This window comes from Olea europaea, chromosome 2 (assembly GCF_002742605.1).
Source record: "Olea europaea var. sylvestris chromosome 2, O_europaea_v1, whole genome shotgun sequence".
Taxonomy (NCBI): Eukaryota; Viridiplantae; Streptophyta; class Magnoliopsida; order Lamiales; family Oleaceae; genus Olea; species Olea europaea.
Genome location: NC_036238.1, coordinates 5,673,237 through 5,700,459, shown reverse-complemented (window position 1 = coordinate 5,700,459; position 27,223 = coordinate 5,673,237). Strand labels below are relative to the sequence as shown.

At 34.4% G+C, this 27,223-nt stretch overlaps 1 protein-coding gene across 1 annotated transcript; it reads left to right on the top strand.

The window, feature by feature from the left end:
- The first annotated feature begins 16,541 nt into the window (after positions 1 to 16,541).
- LOC111409569 (salicylate carboxymethyltransferase-like) lies at positions 16,542 to 18,045 on the top strand. Its single transcript, XM_023039605.1, has 2 exons — positions 16,542 to 16,674; positions 17,385 to 18,045. Exons 1-2 carry the CDS (start codon positions 16,600 to 16,602, stop codon positions 17,829 to 17,831), a joined length of 522 nt encoding a protein of 173 aa, XP_022895373.1. The 5' UTR covers positions 16,542 to 16,599; the 3' UTR covers positions 17,832 to 18,045.
- The last annotated feature ends 9,178 nt before the right edge of the window (positions 18,046 to 27,223 follow it).

Sequence of the window (27,223 nt, the reverse complement as noted above, 5' to 3'; positions counted from 1 at the left end):
GGTATGTTTCTTGATCAATTAAATTCATATGTGAAAATCATGAATTCTAAAGATCTTGGCATTAGGGTTTGATGTCTTACATCATTTTGATCTTTAATTTGACTGCATATTCATGTTTTTAAATTGGGGGGGATAGGTGGTGGCTCATTACGGTGGCAACAATGGTGGTGCCGCGAATTCATGAAGAAAGACAAATACTTCTGCCTAGCTTATTTTTGTAGAGCATGTTTAGTTAAGAGCCTAATTCTTAACTATTGTTTTGTTGCTCTTTTTGTTATTTGTTCTTTATTGAAAAGTTTCATATTGTGTTACTTTTTAATTAAAAAGCCATAAATCGCGTATGACTGCTTTTAATTGAAGATATTTGGCTACACTTAAAATGTGCTGGTTTCATACTTTTCATAGTCTTCTTTTTATTTCAGCATATCTGATATTCCCAACCCCCCCTCCCCCCCCCCCCCTTCTATATGTATTTGGTTTCCTATGCCATTTTTATGTATTGAACTCTTTGTTTCCGTGTCTTTTATTATTACAGAATCTACTTATTTATTTTTAATTTCTAGGGACGTTTCAGTTTTGAATTTTTACATTTTCACGAATGGTGCTGTGTTTGGTGACCTGTGACTTTGGTGTTGGTGTTTACGTTTTGGTGGTGGCTTGAGTTTTCCCTTTATTTTTTAAAAAAAAAGAAAAAAAAATCTAAAAAGTGACACAACATGACATCTTTTTATTGCAAACCCTTAATTTATATTTAATTTATATTATAAGTAAATTGGAACCCCATATATGGCCTCTGTTTATTTTCCTTTAAAGGGGACTCTTTAATTATCATATTCATTTTCAACCATATATCCACATAATAAAATATTTTATATGTAAACCTAAAACGTTCCGCTATTTTTTAACTATATATTCTTTAAAAAATAACTATCCAAAATATTATTTTTTTCAAATTAATGTCCATCAAACAGAGACATAGTATACATAGTAAACATTTTATGACGATTGAGATCTCTAATTAAGCAACAAGGAACGAATAAAATATCGTTTTAATAAATTTTTGTCAAGTTTAAAAATATTATGATTACTTATGTTAGTCTAGAATTCAACCTATTAAAGAAATTAATTGTTTGGAAAAGCCAAATGTAACTGTTACTAAATTGCTTTAAGGTAAGTTATATATTCACACAAAAATTTCATTATTTGCACCAGTAAATATCGGTCTCTTGTGTGTTATGATTATCTGTATTGTGCCACCTGTTATCAGTTTATGTATTTGCCTATGAATATTTGACTTGAAATTGAATAATTATGTCCGAATTAGTGTTATTTCATTTAACGTACAATTTTCATTCCGCAGTGTAAAGATTGACATTGGGATTTCTATTATATCCTATGTTGTCAGTATAGAAATAGGTCTAAAAAAGTGATTTTTGGTTTCAATCAGGTCTAATATGTGGTTCCTTTCTTTTTGATTGTATTTTAGTCCCCAAGAAATTTCATCTCTTTTTTTTTTTATTATTATTATTATTTTTTTTTTATCGAGGTGTCCCAGCTTACGCCAGACTATATCCTCGTCCCTGAACTTCCGGCCCCTCAACAGCTCAGGGAGGTAAATCGCGGGATGTGCCCAAGTTGATCAGGGTTCGAACAGTCTTTATACTCTTGGCCCCAAGGGAGCCTCCTCCATGGTTATTACATCACCAAGCTGCTCCAACCCTTCCTCTGGTTATTACAACACTCAACTGCTCCAACCAGGAATCGAACTCCCCACGCTGGGGTTGCGAGCCCCGCACTGTCCTTCCTTTGCCAACTTGGATGTGCCCCGGGGGGCGTATTGTGGTGTATTTGTTCCTTCAATTACAGCCAGTTGTTTACCAAGGTACAACACTGACTCTCTCTCTCTCTCTCTCTCGATCAAAATATTTTTAACTTCTTGATATTTTTTGTTTCTTGATTTATGGACGAAGGATATGGTCTCTATTGGAAAAATTCCTCACCCTTGAAAGTTCTGGGCTTTCGCCAACAAGCTAGTTTTTGGATTTAGTTTAAGCCCTAGGTTGAATCAAAGGAGTGGAATTATGTTTCCGGTGAATCCAAATGGCAGGAAGGGTCTTGCTGCTCCCCCAGGGTGGGGATTCTGTGCCGGTGAATCTGAATGGCAAGAAGGGTCTTGCTACTTTGCCAGGGTTGGGGTTCAGAACCCCCATCAACTACTCACATGCAAGGGAGGTGTTGCATTTTTTGGGTATTATTTTAATGAGGTTGGGATCCACCTCATGTGAGTAACCTGTACAAAATATAGTAGAATGACCCTCGTAGAATAGCTTTATCTATGGCAGGAATGAGCAAGTGGCTCCACCACTGGTTGATGATAAACAAGTCGCATTGGGTGAATTAGATTTTTTTGTAGATAAGAAGTCCAATGATGATACTTATTATCCTGTGAGTAAGGAAGATGTTGAACATGAAATATATGGAAATGACCTTTGGACTGTAACGAATTTTAACATTGGCCATTGACCCATTAAATTAATAAAAAAAAAGTTAAAATATAACTTTACACTAAAATGGCGATTTTACCCCTTCACTATACAAACTGTTAGAAAGTGAATTCACGACCGACTTTCGAAGAAAACCAACACCACAGTTGCCTGAAGAACGACCGATCAACCACCGGCCGAAACCACCAACGTGAACAATCGACAACCTGCACACTACTATTCTGGTTAGTTTTCACGCTCGAAATTTATTAAAAGTTCAAGTTTTTTCATTCATTATTTTTACGTTTATTCGGTTTAAATTCATGCATGAGTAAAGTTGTTAGATTGTGGGTTATAGTGGGGTGAAAAATGTGAATTTTTTGTAATTTTTGGACCTCTCCATCTTCGACAATGGCAATTTCGACTTAGGGAAGACGACGATTGTTAACAGTCTGAACCGACTGTTAATAGTCGATTTAGGCTGTTAACAGCCTGGACCGACTGTTAACAGTCGGGCCATAGACTGTGAACAATCTGGCCAACTGTTAACAGTAGGTCCAGACTGTTAACGGTCACAGTCAGCCCAATAACCGTTAATAGTCATGGGTCGATTGTTAACAGTCGGTCCAGAATGTTTAACAATATTTAATTTTTTATTTGTTTTTTATCAATTTTTATAATTAATTTATTTTTTTATTTGATTAAATATTTATGTTATTTATTTATTTATTTAATTTTTATAATTGTCTTTTATTTATATAATTTAATAATTGAATATTATCTAAAATTAACAATTTATTTTGTTCCTTTTATTTTTGTTTTTATGAAATAATCTTTGATTTTTTTTTCAAATTTATTTAGATAATATATTTGTTTTTAAAATTTTTTAAAAATGTATTTAATTTGAAATTTTTTGTTCATAAATATATTTTCCAAATGATTACAAGATTAATTTGATTAAATAATAATTATGTTAATTTTTTTTATAATTGCCTTTTTTTATATAATTTAATAATTGAATAGATAATGTTCTCCGAAATTAACAATTTATTTTGTTCTTTTTATTTTTCTTTTATGAAATAATCTTTGATTTTGTTCTAATTTATTTAAATAATATTTATATTCTTTATTTTTTTTAAATGTATTTAATTTGAATTTTTTTTTGTAAATATATTTTCCAAATGTAATATATAAGATAAACTAAATTATTTTAATTTTTAAATTTGCATTGAATTTATTTTGTTATTAGCATCAATGTCTTGCGTATTGTATAGTGGTTATAATTCGGTTGCCTTGATTTTTTGAGATTATGTGTTACTTTATTATCTATTACTCAATGTTCTAACATTTGAATTTTTGCAGAATGTGGTATCATTTAGATGGGAAGTTGAGACGGATGGCGGGAAAAGCTACTTGGAACAGTAGTTTTGAGAGTTTCACTGTGGTGTTGGAGCTGTTTGATGATCATCATGGAGATATGTTGCGACAGTCCTTCTTGTGGCCACTATACCAGATACGAGAGGTGCAGTACTCAGGACAGATCATAGATGCACTTCAATGTCGGCTTTTTAGGTCAGTCGACGGCGATTCCCTCCACTTTGACCTCGGGGGCAAGGTCGTTAATTTCTTGATTTAAGAGTTTAGCTTGATCACTGGACTGAGGATTACGGGCGACGATGCAGCCATTGAGAGAAGTAATAGGCAGTACGAGACTTACTTCCAGGGACATGGGTCAGTGTATCTACCCGAGTTGATGGTCGCGATCACGGGGTGCGACCAGATGTTAGATAGATTGAAGTTTGGGCTGGTCTATATCCTCGAGAGTTTGATGAGGTGTCATCACAAGAAGACTGTCATCGACATTTTTCATTTGGAAGTTGTTGATGACATTGATGCGTTCAACAACTATCAATGGGGCCGGAGATGCTACGAAGACACCGTACATGTTTTCACCAGATTATACTCGAGGCCCAGGGGGTCAATGCGTAAATACGATACATATGGATTGCCCTTAACGGTGCAAGCAAATGTTTAATATAATTAAAGTTAAAGTTTTAGTTTATTACATTTATGCATAATAAGTGTATATGTTGCAGATTTGGGTGTATGAGACGGTCCCTGCACTGGGAGCCCGCTTCGCGAAGCGAGGGGAGACATGATGCCCTCGGATGCATCATTGGAGATCGTCGCGAGTGGAGGGATGTCCCACTGGGAAACAGTTATCGGCCCTCCTATACGATTCTCACGTAAGTATTATGCATTTGTAATTTATATTACATGTAGTTTAAATCTGTTTACATGATCGTTAACTAGTTGAAATGTCAATATGTCAGCTTGAAGTCATACCTGAGTTGACGTCGTCGATGGAAGAGGAGGCTCAGGGTCTCGTGCGGGATGTAGGCGTTCCGCAAACCAAAAACGAGGAGATGTCTGATCCAAGTCTGGACCGAGATTAGGTATGTGAATTAAATATAATTTATTGAATATCGTCGACGTATAAATTTATTGAATAATTTTTAATGTTATTTATGTAGGAGGGCGGTCCAGCTGATTGACGATCTCCTCCGCCAAGGGTATCGCTGCCACCATTAGCATCACCTCTGCCGAGGGCGCCGTTGCCGATATTGACATCACCTTCGTCGAGGGCATCGCCACCGTCGAGGGAATCTCCTTCTCCCTCGTCCAGACACATCCCCCGTGTATCTCCGACACACAGTGATGATTTGTATGCCCGTCTGACTGGATTTATAGCGGAGGAGGTTGGCGTGCTACGACGAGAGTTGACGGAGAGGGTCGATGATCTGGGACGAAAGTTGACCAGGAGGGTTGACGATCTGACGGGGAAGGTCGACGATATGCGACAAGAGTTGACAGGGAGGGTTGACGATCTATCCCATGATGTTGGAATGCTACGGTCTTGTATTGTCGACCTTCATGATGCAGTAGCGACACTCAGAGGAGATTTAGCCACTAGGCGATGGGGGGACAAAGGGGATGGTGGAGATGATCGAGAGGGTGTTAGAGATGGTAATAGAGAGGGGGGTCATCCACATTTTTAACATGATGAGATATTAGAGTCATTCTGGTTATCTATGGAGGGGGATAGGGTGGCCCCGATGGGGGGAACGACGGGAGGGAGGCATCGATGGGAGGGACGGAGGAGGTGGAGACAAAGGGGGAGGCCCCGATGGGAGGGGCGGAGGAGATGACGATGGAGGGGGAGGCACCGATGGGAGTGGCGGATGAGGTGGCGACGGTGGAAGTGGCCCTGATGGGAGGGACAGATGAAGTGGGGACGGAGGAGGTGGCCCCGGAGGGCGAGAGGACGCCCATCGTGATTGAGGGTAAGAGACATGCTGTTGATGAGATGGAGTAGGTGGTCGGCAAGAGGTTGAGAGTGTCGTCACAGTATGTTGTTTCCCCCTTCACGGTTGAGGCCAAGAGGAGGACGTTCATCGATGGGACGCACCCAAACTTATTCAGAGAGGTGGACAATGCCAAGTGGAAAGCATTCGAGACGGAGTGGAGGAGAATTATCCCTGGGTAAGTATTGTATGATTTTAATAAAGCACTGTACGCTAACTCGTCTATGCTTATTTTAACATTTCCCTGTTTTTTCAGAGCTACCCGCACGATAGGTAACCGGATGGTCTCGAATGCTTACAAGTGGTTCCACGATATCACGACTTTGGGAGCTTGGCTTGTCGACGATGTAAGTGAACTATTCATTTTGTGTTTTATATGTATACGTCAATTTGTGTTTATTAGATGAATAACTCGTAATTTTTTGGTGTTTCCTGATGCAGTACATCGACCTAGCCATGGACTTGCTGCGAGATCGAGCTCAGAGCATCTAAAATCATTTGACATCCGTGGTCGAGTCATATTAAACACCGAGTTCCTGCATGCCGTTACCATAGAGTATCAGTCGCTCCAACTTATGGGTAACGAATACACGGTGCTAGAATATATGCTCGAGTGGGTCATAGGATTGTCGCTTAGTGTCAAGAAAAAATCATGGGAGAGTTGTACACATATGTACATTCTAGCGTGCATCAATAAACACTATGTTACGCTGGAGATCATTTTGCTGATATGACTATATATGTGTACGACCCAGATCATTCATGTTTGATGCAAGGCCAGTTGGAGCAAAACCTGGAGTCCGTAACTGTAATTATTCCTATGATGGCCAGACAAGCGGGGATGACTGTACAGGACAGATTGGGGATTGTTCGGAACACGACGACATCGCGACAGTCTGTAAGGTAAGTGTTTGAATTTTGTTGTTTTCATCTTTCAGATTTAGTTTTTTAGCTACACAGTACTGAACTGATCCATTCTTGTTCAACTGTAGCGACGACTACGGCATAGTTGCCATTAAGTACATTGAATTTTTAAGTATAGGATATAAGGTTGATGGAATCAACCAATCGTGGATACAGAACTAGAGAAAGAAGTTAGCATGTGATTTGTTCGAATTTAATGATGACCCGTAAATTTGTATTAAATATATGTAACATTCGAATTGTAAATTTAATTATTTTTTGTGATTATGAAATAATTGTAAATTTGTGTTCGATGTATATAACATTTACATTGTAAATGTAATTATTTTTTTTATTATGAAATAATTGTAAATTTGTGTTCAATGTATATAATTATTTTTCTGTAAGTTGATTTTTTGTTATTTTACACATATGCTGAGAATGGAACTAATTTTTTCATATGAATCATTGTAAATACCGTTTATCAAGAATAAATATTGAACATTGAACATTTATGAAAAACAAATATTGAACGTACCTATCTAATTGTCATTTAGGAGAATTTGACCGGTATAAAATTGTCGAGTATGCCCTATGGCTCTGCACCTGCCACACCTACGCGGTCGAGGAAACTCTCCGGTATATGGTATTATAGATGTACTTGGACGTCCAGAACCACACGGCTCAACTGCTGGTGGCAACTAATCATGAAACGGGAGAATTTGCTCTGGAACTTCCTACTCGGTTTCATTCGACAGAGGAAATATAGTCTCAGCATATGCTGTTCTCCAAGACTCAGTCGTATAATACAAAGAGCATAACGTTTTCGCTGCAAAGCCTCGATACATGGCCACCGCAACTGCATACTCACATGGAAAACTCTCCAACTGAAATCCCGTACAAGTGCATGTCTTATCAGTTAAGTCCACCATATATGCCGTATTGCGTACACATTGCACGGAGAAGCGGAACTTATCTAGTGCTTTCACATTCAACTTCCTCGCAACCTCTGCCACCTTAAAGAGTTTCTCCTCTTGAGTTGGGGCTAGCACGCTAGTGCAACTCTGTGATGCTGCACGTTGGTCATGAAACCACTGTTGCAGTTTGTTACAAATGTTCTCAATCATTGCGAGAATTGGTAACTCTTGATCCTTCTTAAACAATGCATTGAGAGACTCTGCGTTATTCGACGTCATCATGTTGTATCGACGTCCTGAAAAGTATGACCGTGCCCAATGTTCGATCCCCATGTTCGTCAGATACTCCAACGCCGGTAATGATTTACTTCCTATCTCAAACATGAACTTATTATACTCTTTAGCATTGTAAGTTTCGGCTGCTCTCCTGAACAATGAAACGATGCATTTGCCCCGATACCTAGTTTTCAAATTATCTTGTATATGGTACATGCAATACCCGTGATGTGCCTCTGGAAAAATTTCAGCGATACCATTTATTATAGACTGTCCCCGATCAGTTACAAAGGCAAGGTACTTCCCCGATCACTTTCCTCAATTTCGAAAAGAACCAAGCATGGACAGATCATTCTTGCTGTCAACTATGCTGAATGCAATAGAGTAAATTTGGATGTTGGCATCTTGACATGTAGCAATAATTAATTTACCTTGATATTTAGCTTTTAAAGTTGTACCTGCAACTAGAATTACGGGTCGCATTGTATTTCGAAAACCTCGATTACATTGTCCGAGAGCCATGAAGAAATACTTAAAACAATTATTCGCTCCCCGTCTCAATAAAAAATGTCGTGCCAGGATTAGTTCTCCCCATGTTATGGCAATACCTGGCCAATTTAGCGTAGCTCTCCTCAGCCGATCCCATTAAATCCTCCAACGCACATTCTTTGGCCTTCCAGGCTTTCTGGTAGCTCATGACCACTCTATACTTTTGATGGACGTCGTTAATGATGTCCGAAGGCCTGTAGATCATCCGATGGTCCTGATACTTGTGCATTATCTGTCGACCAATAAACCATGCTCGAGCTTGCCTGTGATCGTTTCGAAGAATTCTCACTTCGTAAGTATGTTCCCGTGAATACTTGCGAATTACGAAGCACTCATTCGTGTCCATTTTAGTTGCTCTCAAGCGCCAATTGTAACTGCCTTCGATACAGGCAACTGTTAACAATGACTTGTTTGATTTCTTTACATTGAACTCAAAGTTATATTTTAATGACAATCGATTCACAACTTCCTGCAAATCTTTCTTGGTTTCAAACAATTGCTTGACATACAAGTCCTCATAATCGGGAGCCACACGGGATGAATTGGAGGATGGTCCACTTGTTCCAACCTGTGAGCTCCCACCCGGCTCATGTCTTTGTCGGGATAAAGCAATCAAATTCTTATTTGTAAACTCGTTTATATTCTCATTGTCTTCAACCGTCGACGAAATTCTGCGCGTAACAGCAACATCACGATCAGAAGCAACTGTCTCAGGAATAATCACATCATCCGCAGGAACTATCCCCACTGTCTCCCAAAAACCTCGATCATTGTTATCCGTCCTATCTGAATCTTCGTGTTCACCTTCGATAACATCATTCGTAATTAAAGTCACACCAAGAATAGTCAGAGTCCGATGCATTTTATTCAATTCTAATAGATAATTCAATTCAGCATCATTAGTAACGAATACCGGTGGCAACAGAATGGATGAATCCATATAACCGTTGTATAGATATCTCAATTACATATCGTATTGAGATTGATCGACATTCAGCTTATTTTGTAAATAGTGGTACATTTCTAAGTATGGTGTACTCTCTATTATGAGAATTGCAATACAATCACGTATGTCACTCGTCCATCTCCATTCCCACTGATTATTTTCATTCAATTCGAAATCACCAAAATAACAGACAGGGATTATCTATCTACATGAGGAAATGGATTTAATCAACTTTATTTATTAATTATAAGAAAAAATAATGCATTGCCAACAAAAATCAGTGCAAATAGTCGGTTGTCAACAGACACTCGACTGTTGGCTGTTAAATAGTCAAACAGTCGACTGCTTTTCTATTTTTCGCATTAATTTTTTTCTTCTACGGTTCTAAAGAAAAAAATTATAGATCTGTTTAAATTTTTTTTTGATACGTAAGATTTGCTAAAAAAAATTAATACTAACTATTACTATGTTGAAATAAATTTTCTCTCAAACGTTTACTAATTTACTGAAAAAAAAAATTAGACATGGGTAAATATACTTATCGATTTGAAGAAACTGATATGAAAAAATTTTCGGCTTCAACGTTTGAAAGTTTTTTGAGATGTTGAGGTTCAAACATATGAAAGATGAGACTTTTTTCTAGTTTTGGAAGCTTGTTTTGAAGTTTTATAAGTGGGGAAGTGTTTGATTTTCAATTATTTACTAAAAGGGTAGTAAAGTCTTTTCAACAGTACATTGTTTTATAATTGTATAATATATTTAAGGACATCCTTGTCTTTTAACATTTAAGAGGCCAATGTGATAATATTCATGATTTTCAAAGTCAAAGTGGGATTTTCTCCCTTTAACTGGGTCAAATTTAAAAGTACCCCAGATGTTGAAGCTTGTAAAAGGGAATTATATATAAACGTAAATATTATCCGTTGTGGAAGAACAAGAAGCCGCCGATGAAAAAGCTATGAAACTGCTTTTAAGGGAAAGGAAAGAAATAAACTAGATTTTTCATTGTGGTGTAATATAAATTGTATTATGTGATAAATATATTAATATCCTATTTATTAATTTTACTTAAGGCTATTTAAGTAAATAAAAAAAATTTAAAATTGTGGTGTAACTAGTAAAATTCATAGTGGTAATATAATTACCCTAATGATAATAATTGACGAAAAAAATGAAGACAAAAACAAGAAAACGAACCAACATTAAGGACATTTACTACAACATAAAAATAGTTTAGTTAATAAGTGCATCTCCAATAGGCTCTTTAAATATAAGATATCTCCATTTTAAAGAGTCAATAATTAAAATCATACTTTAAGAAGCTCTTTAAATTAACATTTAAAAACAAAAAGAGAGTTTGACAATCCAAATTTAGATAGTTAAATCCACTCTTTATAAATAAATATATTTAAAGTATTTCAATTTTCGATGTAGAAAAATAATATAATAATTTGAAAATAGTTTGTGAAAATAAAAGATAATGAAAAATAATAAATATTTTTTTAGTAATAAAATCAAGTGCTAAATATAAAAAGCATGTCGGAGTACTTAAAAACTTTTACTCTCCAAATTTGTAGATGTTCTTCAAATTGTAAAATATGCTCTTTGGAAATGGAGATTCTTGAAAATGCTCCAACTATTATTTTATATATATAATTTATTGTTTAAATTCCGGACACATCCTGTACCATAAATCAGTGTATGAGTAATGTTTGTGTGAAGGGCCTATTGGCAAAATAACGAAAGCACATATTGGTAGCGTGAATGTTATTAGGTTTAAATTGGGACCATCTTAAAAAAAAATAAAAAAAAGTTGAACCCCAACTACGTAGGTTCTCACCGTCCTTCCTCTAGAAATTTGTAAGGGAGGTAAATCGCGAGATATGCCCCAAGAGACCAGAAAATAAGAGCTGCATGTACTAGTACCTACAAGGAATCTAATTTCATATCTAAAGAATCGAACGCTCACACTGCGGCTGCCAACAAAGCGTGATATAACCTCACTCCTATCCTTTGCACCACTGGACTATGTCTCGGGAGGTTTAACTTGGGACCATCTTATACGTGTGTGCGGTAGAATGAATGTTATTTGGTGTTGAGAGGACAATTATATACAATTTTGGGAGTAACGATTGTACATTTGTCATATACTTATGTAATCCCCATCATCGTAAAATTGGGCTAATTATTTTGCTGCCACTGTGGAACCAATAAATTGATGTTTGTCGGTTTTCGTGACTTAAAATAATTGATTGTTGACTTCGGAAAGTCTTATGGCAAGCACTAATTTTCAATTTCCCAAGTCGTCCTTCCATTAAATGTAGTGCCATCTACCAATTGGGAGGGTCATTTTTGTAAATTACATTTGAAGAATGGGGAGTTTTGGAACTTCAACTTTCAACGTATTCTTTGAATTGTCAATGCTCTGACAATTTCTAGTACAATGTCATTTTTTTAAATGTTTCTTCTACTATTGTATGATGAGAAATCTCATTAAAATGTGAATTTAATGAGATTCAACTTGAGCATAATAATATACATAATAGTTTATATAATGATTCACAAGCACATATGTATTGAAATTTCTAGCATCAATCATAATAGTTTGCAATGTAACATTCCTGAAAAAATTAAATATATGGAACAAGTGTTTATTAGTTCAAACATCTAGTAACCAACTTAATTAATTAAGAGGGAACGGAATATGGATGATAGTTTTTAAATGGATATTTCTCCTTGCACAGGACCCTGTGCAAATAGCACAACCCTTCTTAAATAAACTATAAACTAAGCTATCCTATAACTCAAAAATAAAATAAATAAAGGGGAAGAAAGCTTGGGTTGTTTCCGATGTTTTAAAAACCGTCCAGACTGTTGACTCGAAAAAGTTAAAGAGTCGAAAGTTGAAAAGTCGAACCGTGGTCGAACCGATTGTAATAAATAAATAAATAATGCAATATATCATAACAACTGACAAAAGTAAGCTAATTTTTCAAATTAATTAATGTAGAGACAAAAACACCTATTAATGATTACATTTGGGTACATTTAATTTTGGCTAATTAGCACAAAACGTCCCTACCTTTGGAGGTTTTTGTGGATAACGTCCCTACCTTTCGTTTTTTGGTGGAGAACGTCCCTACCTTTACCATTTTTTGCGCGGAACGTCCTTCTGTCAATTCCCCGTTAAAATGTTCCGTTAAATCAAATAAAATGGATATTTTCTTTTTAAAATGTAGGGGTAAGATCGTCCATCCAACATTTTCTTCACTGTGTAATCTCTCCCACCTCTTTCTTCTTCAAATGTTCAAGAAAAAGTAGAGTAACATGAAAAAAAAACTTGAACAATATTATTTCATTCAATAAATTAGGGAAAATGACGTGAGAATGACTGCATTTCTGGTAGAAAATATTCATGACTACTGTAATACTGATTGTTCAAAACATTTTGGAATGCTTTATGAAAAGAATGAATATGTGGTTAATAAAAATGAGATATTTATCCTCATTTTGTGCTTACGAAGGGTGTAAATAAGAGGTAAAGTGAGAAGATCAATCAAAGTATGATTTTGTAAATGGACAATACATGTGATGGAGTGGAGAAGATGATGAAATATGAACGTGTTTTCTCCCCCATTTTAGCATAAAATTGAATTGGTGATAACAATCCCTACCTTGATATTGTCTTTGCGAAAAACATCCCTACTCTTACAATGTCCCTGCACAAAACATCCCTACCTTTACATTCTATTTGCGCAAAACATCCCTACCTTTGTTAAAAATTGTGCAAACCGTCCCTACGTATTTTGAGCCAAACGACTTGTCTAAACTACAGCCAAATACAATTCTGTTTATCCCTACAATTGAATGTCCGTAACACCTAGTTCGAACACAGCAAAACCAATACTCAACATCCAAGTTCAATAACAAAATGCAGTAAAATCAGCACTCAACAACCAAGCTCAATAACCAAACTAAGTAAAATGAGTACTTGACAATAATTAAAGAGTGCTCATTTATGGATATCCAGTTTGGAGAAGAGAAAATGTCACATAATCAGAAAGTGCCTATCTCTGTCCAGCTGTTCAAAATTATACACCTCTTATTTACACCCTTCGTAAGCACAAAATGAGGATGGACATCTCATTTTTATTAACCACATATTCATTCTCTTCATATAGCATTCCAAAATGTTTTGAACAACCAGTATTACAGCAATCATGAATATTTTCTACCAAAAATGTAGTCATTCTCACGTCATTTTCCCTAATTTATTGAATGAAATAATATTGTTCAAGTTTTTTTTTTCATGTCACTTTACTTTTTCTTCGACATTTGAAGAAGAAAGAGGTGGGAGAGATTACATAGTGAAGAAAATGTTGGATGGACGATCTTACCCCTGCATTTAAAAAAAAAAAAATCCATTTTATTTGATTTAACGGAATATTTTAACGGGGAATTGACAGAAGGACGTTCTGCGCAAAAATGGTAAAGGTAGGGACGTTCTCCACCAAAAAACGAAAGATAGGGACGTTATCCACAAAAACCTCCAAATGTAGGGACGTTTTGTGCTAATTAGCCTTTAATTTTTGTTTTGTCATAAAGTGAATTGTTTAATACTTCTATAGTATTTTATTGTTCCGATGTATTTAAAAAAAAATCCCATATATTTGGTTGAAAATGAAAAAAATAATTTGAAAAGATAAATAATTTACACCGACATTATTTTCCCTTCTTTTTTTTATTTTTAAGTAGAGCTACTGCTTTTTTAATTTATTTAACTTTTATAGTTGGAAATCTATTTACCAACTCAGCATCTTTTATGAATCCCACATTGGAATCTCATATCAACCCTTGAAGATCGCTTCTATAAATGTGCAGGCTAATGAGCACCTTAAGTGTTTGTGAAAGGCCTTTAATTATGGCTATAATGCATCTACTTTCAATTTTGTTGGATTAATTTACCAAGATTTATTATGTACAAATAGAATTTTATTTGAGCTTGTGGAAAACTGTTTTTTGCTTCACTTTATGAGTTTTAGATTTATTTAGCCCCTATTTGACCTCCATTTTTTAAATTAAAATAACTGAAAATAGGATTGAGAAAAATGAAATTTAATTTATTGAGAACCAAATGAAGGCTTATTTATTAGTATGTATTGTTGACTGCTATGAAATAATCTTCTAAACTCAAGTTACTGCTTACATTTCATTAATTTTAATTCATTAACATTTTGTGAAACTTCAGTAGAGTTGATTGGTGTAATTCTTGTTCTAATTTTATAATTTAGTAAGTATTAGCTATTGAGTGACTTGCGTCAAATATCATGGTTCCCAACTACGTGTTTGGAGGTCAAAAAAGAAGAAGAGAGCAATAGTAGAGACATTAATTCGAAACCAAACTGGAGATATGGATACGTACCTTAATAACAAGAAAGAAAAGAAGAAGAGAAAAAAAGTAGATACATTAATTCGAAACCAAATTGGAGATATGGATACGTACCTTAATAACAAGAAAGAAAAGAGAAGGAACGAACAACGAAATATTTAATGATTGAGAACAACGAACAATAAAAAATGGATTTCTTGCTAGATTTAGGGACCCAAATTCTGAAGTTAGTCTTAGACCCTGCGAAATAAAGGTATGGCACTAGTTGAATCCAATACCTAAACCAATAGGATAGACGTTACTAAAAAAATCTTAGATATGACGTGAAAAAGCTGTAAGAAAATTCATTAGTGTTACTGTGTCAAATCCCTCAAAAATTCAAAATGTCCAGTCTTTAAATGTAGCATGGCATAAGAAGTTAGATTTTGAATTTAACGTCTACGTACCTAGAATAGTTAGTATTTTTAATTAATAAAAATAAAAAAATAGTTTTAAATAAATAACACATTCTAGAAGATAGGTGTTAAAAAAAAAAAAATTGGATTTTATATTTATGCTGATGTCATGGATTACTCATTAATGCTTATGTCATTCTTAAAAAATCTTCAATTCCGTACTGAGAACGTAGGTGCTTAATTACTTCAACTTTGCCACATATTTGACAAAATTTGAAAACACTAGATAGATACGTGTCAAAATATTTATCGGACAGTTTTAAAAAAGAACCCTACTCCTTGTCCCGGGCATGGTGCCCCTGTCTTTCTCCCTGTCCCCAACCCGGGACGGGGATAATTATTCTTTTAAAAAAGAGCCACACATGCAATACTTGTCAATTGGCCTTTTTGAGTAGTTTTATTGTAATTCTTTTTGATAGAATAAAAAATATATGAAGAAGTTAATTAAGTTCTTGTTTGATTTAAATAAAAAATAGATCTTTAGTAAATATTAATAAAAGTAGATGAAATGTGTGACTAACAATTATTAGATCTCATAAAATATGTAATTAAAATGAATTGTTGATTTTAACCTAATTGTTAATATAACTTTTAAGTTTGACCAAGCAAGAGCTAAATGTCTCGTAGAAGAGGAATCTTGAATTACGATGTCATTCAAAGGACACGTGAATCAAATGGCTGTAACACATGTATAATGAGACAGACCAAACTACCTAATAGTGGAAAGTGAGAGCTAAAATTGTTTCTAAGGTTAAAATAATTAATGTTTTTACAATTTCCTTTTATATATTAGTTCACCTAACTCCGCTCTATGCATGAAGGCTATATGAAAGTTCATTATATGATGGATACATGCTTGGGAAAGCTGAATTTTTTAACTGGTTAACTTAAGCTTAGCTGATCATGCTTTAAGGAACAAGTTTGTTGAAATAATGTTTAATGGTTCTCTAAATTGTTTAATTTTTTCGACATGGTACGAGGACTGTAATAGTCTTAGCTTAAATTTTAACCATCACTCGTTAAAAACTCTGTATGTACCCATGGGACAATGCAATTATTCAAACTTTTTATGTATGTGGAATATATCAATGCAATACGGATGTCGTATGTAAATGCTACTTCAACGTTTTCCGCACTTTAATAAATGTAAACGTGTTTTATATATTGTCCACAAACTTGTGTTTATATATTATGATGTATATATGTGTTACATGGACGGTGGAGTGGGTTTCGATGGTCTATAAATAGCCTCCTATAGTTGAGCAAATCAATTCACAACAAAATTAGTGAGTTTTAGTTATATATAGAGAGAAAGTATGGACGTAAGTAATGTGCTCCACATGAATGGAGGATTTGGAGATAACAGTTACGCGAGCAACTCAATAATTCAGGTAAACTAAAGTTTCTTCACTGTTGCATATAACTGTTTTGATAATCTGAGAGATATTATATACTTAATTTTATGAATATTAAGAACCTGTTTAATTTGACCAAAAATTAATTTTTGAGTCGGTTTTGATAAAAAAAAAAATGATGAAATAAATGATTAAAAAGACGATGATAGTTGTGGATCTTATAAGATATTTAATTAAAATAACTTCGAATTAAAATAAATTTTTAAAATTGAGGCTAAGTTTCTTCTCTTATTTGCTTGACAATAACAACTTGGGACATGTTATGTATAACGTTGTCCTTCGTCAAAAGTTTCTGTATATTTGCTTAACAATAACAACTTGGGACATGTTATGTATAACGTTGTCCTTCATCAAAAGTTCCTCTAAATTTGATTGATAAATGCGGATATGGATAAATTTAATGTAAAAATATGCCTTACTTTCAAGATTACATTTTCTTTTTTCTAGGAAAAAACTATTTCTCTTGCCATTGTTGGTGGAAGTCTTACGGCTACTGTCCATCCTAACTATTGGCTGCTTAGTTGTAGGCTTACTTTCCCTCCTCTACTCGACAATGAGAATGAAAAAATTGGATTCTCATTCTTCTCCACAAAAATAGTTGTGAGAGCATCCTCATTTTGTGCATGTATTATTTGTTTAATTTAAAAAAAAATTATTCAAAATTAACTCGAGACTAACTATGGCAGCAAAAAGTAATATCCATGACTAAGGCAATAACAGAAGAAGCAGTTACTGGAGTATATGGAAACATGTTCCTCAAGACTATATGCATAGCAGATCTTGGCTGTTCTTCTGGGCCAAATACTTTCATTGTGGTAACTGAGGTTATGAAAGCAGTGGACAAAATAAGAAGAAAATTTGGTCGTCAATCATCGCCAGAATTTCAAATATACTTGAACGATCTTCCTGGAAATGATTTTAACTCCATTTTTCGGTCCTTACCACGGTTTCGTGAAGAATTAAAAGAGGAACTGGGTTCTGAATTCGGACAATGCTTTTTCACTGGGGTGCCTGGTTCATTCTATAGCAGGCTTTTTCCTACTGAAAGTCTACATTTTGTTCATTCTTCCTACAGTCTTATGTGGCTATCTCAAGTAATTAAACTTCTTGACCCTTTATTGAGAATTACATAGTTATTATGTTTTTAACATGCTCATGTAAAATTTATTATTTCACTAAAGTCTTAAACATGCTCAATTTTTTATAAATAAATAGTGACAAAATTGAATGCACTATGTGTCCTCTCATCCACATATTTGAACATCATATAAAACCAAATTGCATATTAGATTTAGTTATTGTCAAAAGCATGACATATGCACAAGTTTAACGAGTGATGGAAAGTTTTACAGAGCCATCAATCGTCTAGAGGCTTCTGAAATCAACTGGGCTGCATGTGGCAGTAAATTCAATTTGCCTCATTCTGTCAATGACGATGGATACAATGTAGCGAAATGCATGAGATCAGTGGCGGAGCCTTTGTTGATTGATCACTTTGGTGAATCCATAATTGATAAACTATTTCACAAGTATGGGGGAATTCTTAGTGATTGCATGTCCAAAGAGGAGACGAAATTTGTTAACGTCACCATTTCTATGACAAAGAAAGAAAGAATGGATGGATAGAAAGTTTGATTATGTGATTACTAAGAGATCAAACTGTGTGGCTATAATGCATCTACTTTCAAGTTTGTTACTGGGCTCTAAAGTAACGTGTGATAGGTCCTATGATGTTTCAGTATTAGCAAAAATATTATTGTCTTCTAATGTAAGGTGTGATTTACTATATTTGTGGCTCACGGGGTTCATTAATATAAGCTTTGTTATAATTACCCTTCAAATGTATGTTGTAAGTTGCTATTATTACAGAATACTTTTGTAAGTATTATGTTCTAGGTCCAATCGTTTTGAACGTAAACACTTTTAATATATTAAATGTATTTTATATTTAGGAAAATTCTATTATTTAATTGAATTAATTTTCTAATATATCAAAATTAATAGAATTCGAAGATTTAAGTCTTGATAACTTGTTAATCACAAAGAATTGTGATTGAGAGAGGCAAATTACATATGATTAAATCTTGAATTATCTATGATAGTACGTAATAATGAGAAACAAATATCTTTATTACTGTTAAACCATCACATATGGCATTCCTCATTTTTTGAGTGAATAGCTAATCTCGCAAGCTAAAAAATAGTGACATTTAAATGAACGTGTGAATGTTTTATTAAAAAACAAAATATTGGACACCCGTTGGAGAGAGATTCCACATAAATAACTATCTAAGTATCATTATTTAATATCTAACCTTCGGTGGTGGAATTGGTCTTTCAACTTAATTAAGGTCATTATAGTGCCTTTTATGGGAATAGTCATACTTTGGTGATTTTGAATGTTGGTTTCCAAGAATCATATGAAGGTTGTAAATTATTAACAGATGATTCATCACTCCTAAATAGTAAGAGGTTATAATTTACAGTTCATTCAATTAAATTGATAACGAAATCCTTGACTAATGTATATATCTACAGTCAACAAAATATTTTTTAATTATGCTAAATGTACATCACGTGTATCTATTAAAGCTATGAATCTTAATTTAATCATTTATATATTTGTACTTTAATGGATATTCTAGTACTTTTGATTGACTTTGTTCTATATATATTTTATTTTGTGGTTCTAAATAATTATTTTATTGTTTAATTATCTGAAGGCTATTATTCTTTTATTTTCAAGTTTCTAATTTTGTATTGTACTTCAAAGAACAGCCTCACTCTGCAATTTAAGAGATTGGAGGGCCTTGTTTATAATTTTAAAGTAGGGATCAAAATGCAATTTTTAGAAAGGTTTTTGAACATAAATTTTGAAAAAGTTTTGAAATTTTAGTTTCAATGATTTTCGTCCTTAAATTCAAATTTGACCAGAATTTTGATTTCGACCCAAATTAAAATTTTATTTAAAATTGACGACTACTTATATTATCGTTGAAATTGGATTTAACTTAGACATTAAACTTTAACCCTAAATTGATTTTTTTCATTTAAGAGTTTTGTCATAAATTAAAATGTTAATTCAAATGGAATTAGAGCTGGACTCCCATGTAGTATTTAATTAGAATTTTCCCTTTCTATAATTTTAGAATTAAAGTTGGACTATAATTTTTTATTTAATTGGAAATTTATTTTAATTAAATTACTTGCCCTACAATTTTGGAATTAGAGTTGCACTCTAGTTTGACATTTAATTAGAAATTGATTTTAATCAAATAAACCTGCTAATTAAAGTAATTAATTAATTATTTAGGCATACGTGCTAACTAGCATAGGATACAAGTTGCAGTTGAAGATACAATAAGGGGAGGAGACCATGGAGATGGTGCATTGCGTGAGTCAATACAATACCCCTAAAAATTGACCAACTAGCCTTCCTTTTGGCCCAAAAAATCTAGACAGGATTAGTTCATAATAGTACACACTAGTATAGGTATGTTTATTTTAAAGATAGATGTATAATAAATTATATATAATTATTATAATGAGACATTTGCATGAAAATCTCTCGATAAAATATTAATTCAATTTATTTTTCACCTTCCAGTATTATAGTGAAAAATGATAGTCCTATATCGTCTTAGCTTGTTAAGTACACTCAAAGGTAATCTAATAGGAATATGTTTGATATGAAATATTAGATATTTCGGAATGATGGGTTTAACTTAACTAAAATTTATCTTTTGTCAAGCACATTAAAGGACATAAATCTTAGATGTATGCATATTAAACTAACACATAAGATGCGTAAAGATAAATAGTTGTCAACTTTATAATTTAGGAGCTGTATGGAGATATAATTGATAATAGTATCTAACCAAATATTTTATTAAGATTTGTTGAGTACAGTCAAAGTCTTAATATTACATATGGGATCCTAGCCCATTGGAAATTAAGTATGGATTTTATAAATTCATGTGAGAGGGTGATAAATTTATTTTAAATAGCATGAGCATATTTAATTTAATTAAAGTCCATATTAAGTTATGAAATGCATTTTGATACATATTGATTCTTTATATTTCATCATTTACATCTATTGAATTATGAATAACCATATGAATTTAAGAGGCGTGCTAGATGCCAACAACCTGACTAATTTTTCTTGATTAGTACTACAGTCTGAGAATTATTCTCAGATATGAGAAAATTGATTATGTCATTGAGTAGCTTTTTTCAGAGATACATGCTAATGACTCGACTAAGGAAGAGAAGTCTGTTATAATAAACACAATGATAACAATAATGCTGTAACTTGTGTGACACTTGTAACTATGTCACTTGAGTAACAAAAGCAATGTGAGAATATAGATGCTAACACATGATTTTTCATCTTAAAGACTTGTATGATGAATAATTATATTTGGAAGGATATGAGACATCCAAACAACTATAATGGTGCAAATGGTTGAAAGATTTTCAGCCAATGCTCATGTACCGAAGACAAAAAAATAATAATAATAATAAATAAAAAAATAATAAATAAAATGGCACACAGTGAAATTATTTGTTTAAATTATGGCTTCAACACTTTTGTATTTTCTAAACAATTTTTTCATCTCTTTTTGGTATATTCAAGTTTTTAATATTTATCAGGTTCCTAAAGGGGTGGACATCAACGAAGAAAACATATACTTGGCATTGCTCTTAAACAAATGGTTTACGAGGTATCTAATAAATGGTAAAATAAAGGACATGTTATGTGCATAAGATTGAATGACATGGATAGGATAATGAACAGGTGTTGTATATATCTCTATTTGACCTTGTTCACTGCTCAGTTTTATCGAGTTCATTATTCTAATTATTTAATATAAAGATATACTTGTATAATTGACAAGGCAATTAAGGATATAGTAGAAATCAAATCAGGGTATAGAAAGCCCAATTACCTAGAGAAATTTTGTAGAATATAATAATCTTATAAGGATTTTATGGTAACTAGATTTATTATATGTAAAAGAGTTACTTATTTTGACAAAAAGGATAGAGATAACTTTTCAAATAAGTAATTTATTCATTTGAAGTGACAAATAGTATATTTTTTGTTTTAAAATTTTCTTAGAAGTAATTTTTTATGAGTGTACACACAAAGATTATACTTTTGCAGGAACTTAGAGAAAAAATGGAATCAAGACTCCTAAAGCATAGAAAGTTACCAAAATAAAGAATTCTAGACAAAATTAAACTCTCGCACAAAAAAAGGAAAAATTTCCCCCGAATTTGTTCCATGCAGTCGTATGGTTCACCTTGGCATCCTCCTTTTATTCCCTGCATGTCACCATGCAGTCGCTATTAAGCTCTTTTTGAAGCCTCTTTCTTCTTGTATAGAATTTTGTGAAGATTTCAGATTGTCCTCATGGGTGAAAATCTGACATTCGAGCTGAAAGTTATGCCTATTTTAATCTACGCTACTCGTTTTTCCATGTATCTTTCAAAACTTTGAATCCAACACATCAAACATGATTTCACCTTCATGATCAACACGTAAGTTGTTTTTTGGCTTTTTAATTTCAACATTTTGGACTTCATAGGTCGAACAGATAGTTTGCATGGCTTGTTAGCTCGAATTAAGCTTGAATCTTAGTTTTGTAGGCTCCAATAAAGCTCAAACCCTGTCCTTAGCCTCTCGTCGACTCCGTGACCTATCCCATATCATATCATCCCCTCCCTCTTTGAAAGGATTTATCCTCGAATATGAAACTTCAAGATCAAAATTATTTCCACGAAACTTAAGCTTTGCATTGTCATGGAATGGACCGTCTTCTCTCGGGTGAAGCTTTGATCTCCTTGGCAAATAGTCATGCCCTTTTGTTGATTCTTCCAAGTCCAATCTCTTGGTTTGAATGCTTTATGCTTTTTCCATTTGCCATTTTGGAACAAATTCAACTTCATTTCCTGCCTTTCTTCTGCCAGAATATTATCTGTCTCTTGTTTTGGATTTTAATACTTCACAAAGCCAGGGTAGCATGTTTCTCCTTCAAGCCTCATAAAGTCCTCCAACAGTAATGCAACAATGGGATATTCAAATGGCGCTATTCCTTGAAGAAAGTCCTCATGCAACAGGGATAAATTTAAACTGGAGAAGGATTTGTTAATCTTCACCAACTCACTCTCTAGCTTATTCTTTTCTGCAAGGAAGCTTACCTTAGAATCTTCTCTCCACTCAAAAGACTCTCATTCTATTCTCTCATGTGGCTCTACTCGATTTTCTCAAATTTAACCACCTTGCCATTTTCTTTCGAGCTCTCTTTTTGTCTCTCCTTTCATTTTCTCTCTTCCTTATCTCTCAATTTTAATTGATCTTTATACACTTGCTATGGTATCAAAGATACAAATGTAATAGATTTTTCATCCTTTTCAAAACCGTACCTATTTCTAAACCCATCATGCTTTACCTTTCTATCATATTGCCACGGCTTACCCAACAAAATATGTCCCGCATACATTGGCACAGTATCACACAACACCTCATCCTTATATCGCCCAATTGAAAAATTCACCAATACTCATTTATTCACCTTAGCCTCTGTACAATCATCCAACCATTGTAGTTTATAAGGTTTAGGGTGTTTAATTGTATTCAAGACTAACTTCTCAACTAACGTAGTACTAGCAATATTCGTATAGCAACCTCCATCAATTATCAAACTGCATACCTTGTTCTCTACTTGCCATCTAGTATGAAAAATATTCTCCCCCTATTGCTCCTCTTCTTTCACCTTGATTTGTGTGTTGAGTGCACGCATCACTACGAGCGCTTCTCCTCTACCACATGTTCTACCACTTCACCACTAATAGCATCCTCTAGTTTGGGAATCCCATCTACATCACTGTCACTCATTACTTCTCCAATCTACATCACTGTCACTCATTACTTCTCCATTGACACTTAAGACCATCGCTCGTTTGTTTGGACACCCGATTCCAAGCACTTGAAATGCTTTATATCCCGACTCCTAGACGGTTGTGACTCCGCCTTTGGTGTGACCTTGCTAGCATTCTCTTCCTTTCCCTTTGGCACCTCAGTTTTACTGTTTATAGTACTCCTATCAGTTCTTTTTTGATCCCATCTCAACTTCCCCATACCCTTTCTCTTTAGTTGCTTCTCTAGCTTCATGGCCACGTGCAACATATCCTCCAATTCTACATAATGTTATAGTTCTACCACATTAGCAATGTCCCTGTTCAATCCATTCAAGAATCGTGACATGGTGGCCTCTCGATCTTCCTCCACATTCACCCTAATCATTAAAATTTCCATTTTCTTGTGCTAGTCCTCCACACTAGAACTCTGATACAAACCCTGCAACTTCTTATGGAGTTTCCTATAGTAATGACTAGGTATAAATGGCTTCCTCATTATGGCTTTCAACTCTTCTCAAGTGGCTATTGGTCTCTCCCTATTCCTCCACCTCGACGTCACCACTTGATCCCACCAAGTGATCGTATAGTCAGTGAACTTACGGAATGCTGGTTGCACTTTCTTTATCTTTAAGTAATTTTGACACTCAAAAATCAACTCTACCTTTTTTCTTATTCCAGGTACGCTTCCGGTTCACTCCCACCCTTAAATGGCAGATTGGACATTTTGATGTTGCCTATACCTCCATCTACATCATCTTCTAAATTATTTTTACCCCATCATTCATACCTATCACCTCTACACCACACTCTCCCCATTTCATTCTCCACAAATGCATTTTCTTCCCGATCACTACCATACTCATAATTCTCGTGCATATCTATCTTAAGTTCCCGTCTACCATGTCTCCTTACGTTAGGCACTTCAATTCGTGACCCATTGCTAAGGTTAGTAATCGTAGTGTCAAGTCTTTCCATCCATGCTTCCTATCGACCCTCCATATTCACTAATAGCCTCTCAAATCGCTACATTACATCATCATGCATATTTGTTTGATCACCAATCCTACTTGAGTTTGATCTTTCCGTGTCAGATAACCTAAATTCTAAAGTATTTTTACCTCACTTGTATGTCACTCAAAAATCACTCGATTTTTTGCTTTTACCCTCAATTGATCTTACCACTCAGCCTTTTTCCACTCAATGGTCCATTTAATTGATTCAAAGAACAATTTGAACTCAATCCCAGCAATTCTTGTGGAAATTCAATTGATATGTGTGAGATTCATGGATTTTTAAGAGACTTAAGGAATTGGACAACACTCTAAAGGAAATTATGAAAATCCAAGAAAATGTCCTTGAATTTTAGACTAGACAAAATAATTTTTGAATTTGGGTTGACGATAAAAGTGCGGGTAATTTTCCAAAAATCAATAATAATAATTTTTTTTTTGAAATTCTTCCGCCTTCTCTCTTTTTCTGACTTTTTTTAACTCATGTGATAGGAAATTCGACTATGACGCTGGCAAAACAAACGGAAGTTGATTTGGATGCTAGATTAGTTGAAAAACAACTTTTGAATTTTATTTTTTGTGTTTTATGGATTAAAGACTCAACAAACAATGGAAAGCACGGAGAACATGAACAATACACGGCAAAACAAAAAACAAAATAAAGAACGACTCAACAAAGAAAAGAAAAGGATATAACCTCGATTTTGGTGCCTAAATTCTGATACCAACTGATGTGAACATGCATAGTAACGAACACTAGGAACCCACAACTAGATCAACACCGATTCCAAGAATGCCAAAGATTTGCAAGTTTTGGATTAAACCCATAAACAATGAATTAAGCAATTGAAGGTATATTAAACCAATGAATCTTAATTACAGAGTGTACGAATCTCACCCCGGGGATTGTGAACGCCACAAGAAAAATCACTTTTCTTGATAAGTTCAATTGTTCAATAAACAAGAAGTTTGGAAGCAAATTTGCCTCTCAAATAAATTTCTAAATAATCAAAGTCTTGTTACAATGAAAAAAATAAAGATACAATTTATACTAAACCTAGGAAATAGAGAAAAAAGCGGAATCAAGACTCCTAAAACATAGAAAGTAACCAAACTAAAGAATTCTAGACAAAATAAAACTTGTGTAAAAAAGAATGTTTTTCCCTGAAACTGTTTCATGTGGCCAGATGGTATATTTCTATTTGGTAGCATGGTTCACCTTGGCAGCCTCCTTTTTATTCCATGCACGCCACCATACAACTCATGGCTTTTAAGCCATGCGATCGCATAGCTTTATTTTTGAAACCTCTTTTTCTTTGTGCAGAATTTTGTGATGATTTCAGATTGTTCTCATGGGCGAAATCTAACACTCGAGCTGAAAGTTATGCCCGTTTTAATCCACGCTACTCGTTTCTCCATATATCTTCCAAAACTTTAAATCCAAAGCACCAAACATGATTTTGCCTTCATGACAGACATATAAGTTGTTTTTTGGCTTGTTAACTTCAACATTTTGGACTCCATAGCTTGAACAAATAATTTGCATGGCTTGTTTGCTCGAATTAAGCTTGAATCATAGTTTTGTGGGCTCCAATCAACCTCAAACCTTGTCCTTAACCTCCCGTCAACTTGCATAAGCTTTATTGGTTCGTGGCCTATCCTAGACCACATCAATAGGAGAACAAGGACTACAAATATTTAAGGACAATTACTGCCATAAGGTGTATGGCTATAAGGCTCTGTTCGGGGACGTGTTCAACGATGACAGGTATGCAGTCACCCCAACAAAGTTCTATCGAACTGGACTTGTGATGTTCGAAAACAGTGGACATGAAGACCATCGTGATGAGGTTCCAGTTGATGTCGAGAGCAGTGGATCAAGTGACGAGCCTGACGTACTAGATAGGGCTGCAGCAGGAAGCATGGATGTGTCCGACTCGTATAACAGGGACAAATGGAAGGTTGACATCGGGAAGAACAAAGGAAAGTAGAAGTAAATTACAACACGCAAACTTTCCTACTTCGTGGATCGGGTGGCGATGACCAGTGAGAAGGTTGCTAGCAAAATTGACAACTTCATTAGCCCTACTGTGACCAACCCGAAGACGTGCATAAAGGAGTTGTTATCAACGGTCGATTGGAAAAGGGAATAGATCTGTACTTCTGGACGTGCACCTATCTATCCAAACAGTGCAATCAGGAGATATTGGACTTGTAAGACAATGCGAATGAAAAATTTGAGTTGGCTGAGTGGAATTAGGAGTACAAGAGAGCCTAAAATCGATGAAAGTAGAGTGAGACGTCAATTTGTCGTTTTGTTTTACTCTATTTCTTGTGAAAACATTTGGTCTAACTTCTTTATGTTTTAATTTTTTATGACGTACGTACTGTTGCATGCCACATAAATTTGGTTATCATACGTTGGCACCATGCTTGGCTAGAAAAACTTTGGTCTCCATATATTCGCACTATGATTGCCTACAAAAATACCAGTTAGAGGTTTGCTAATTTTTCAAACAAGTAATCTGCACAACAAGTACACTTCACATCACTTATGTTTTTTACTTTAATTGGTTTTGATTACTTTC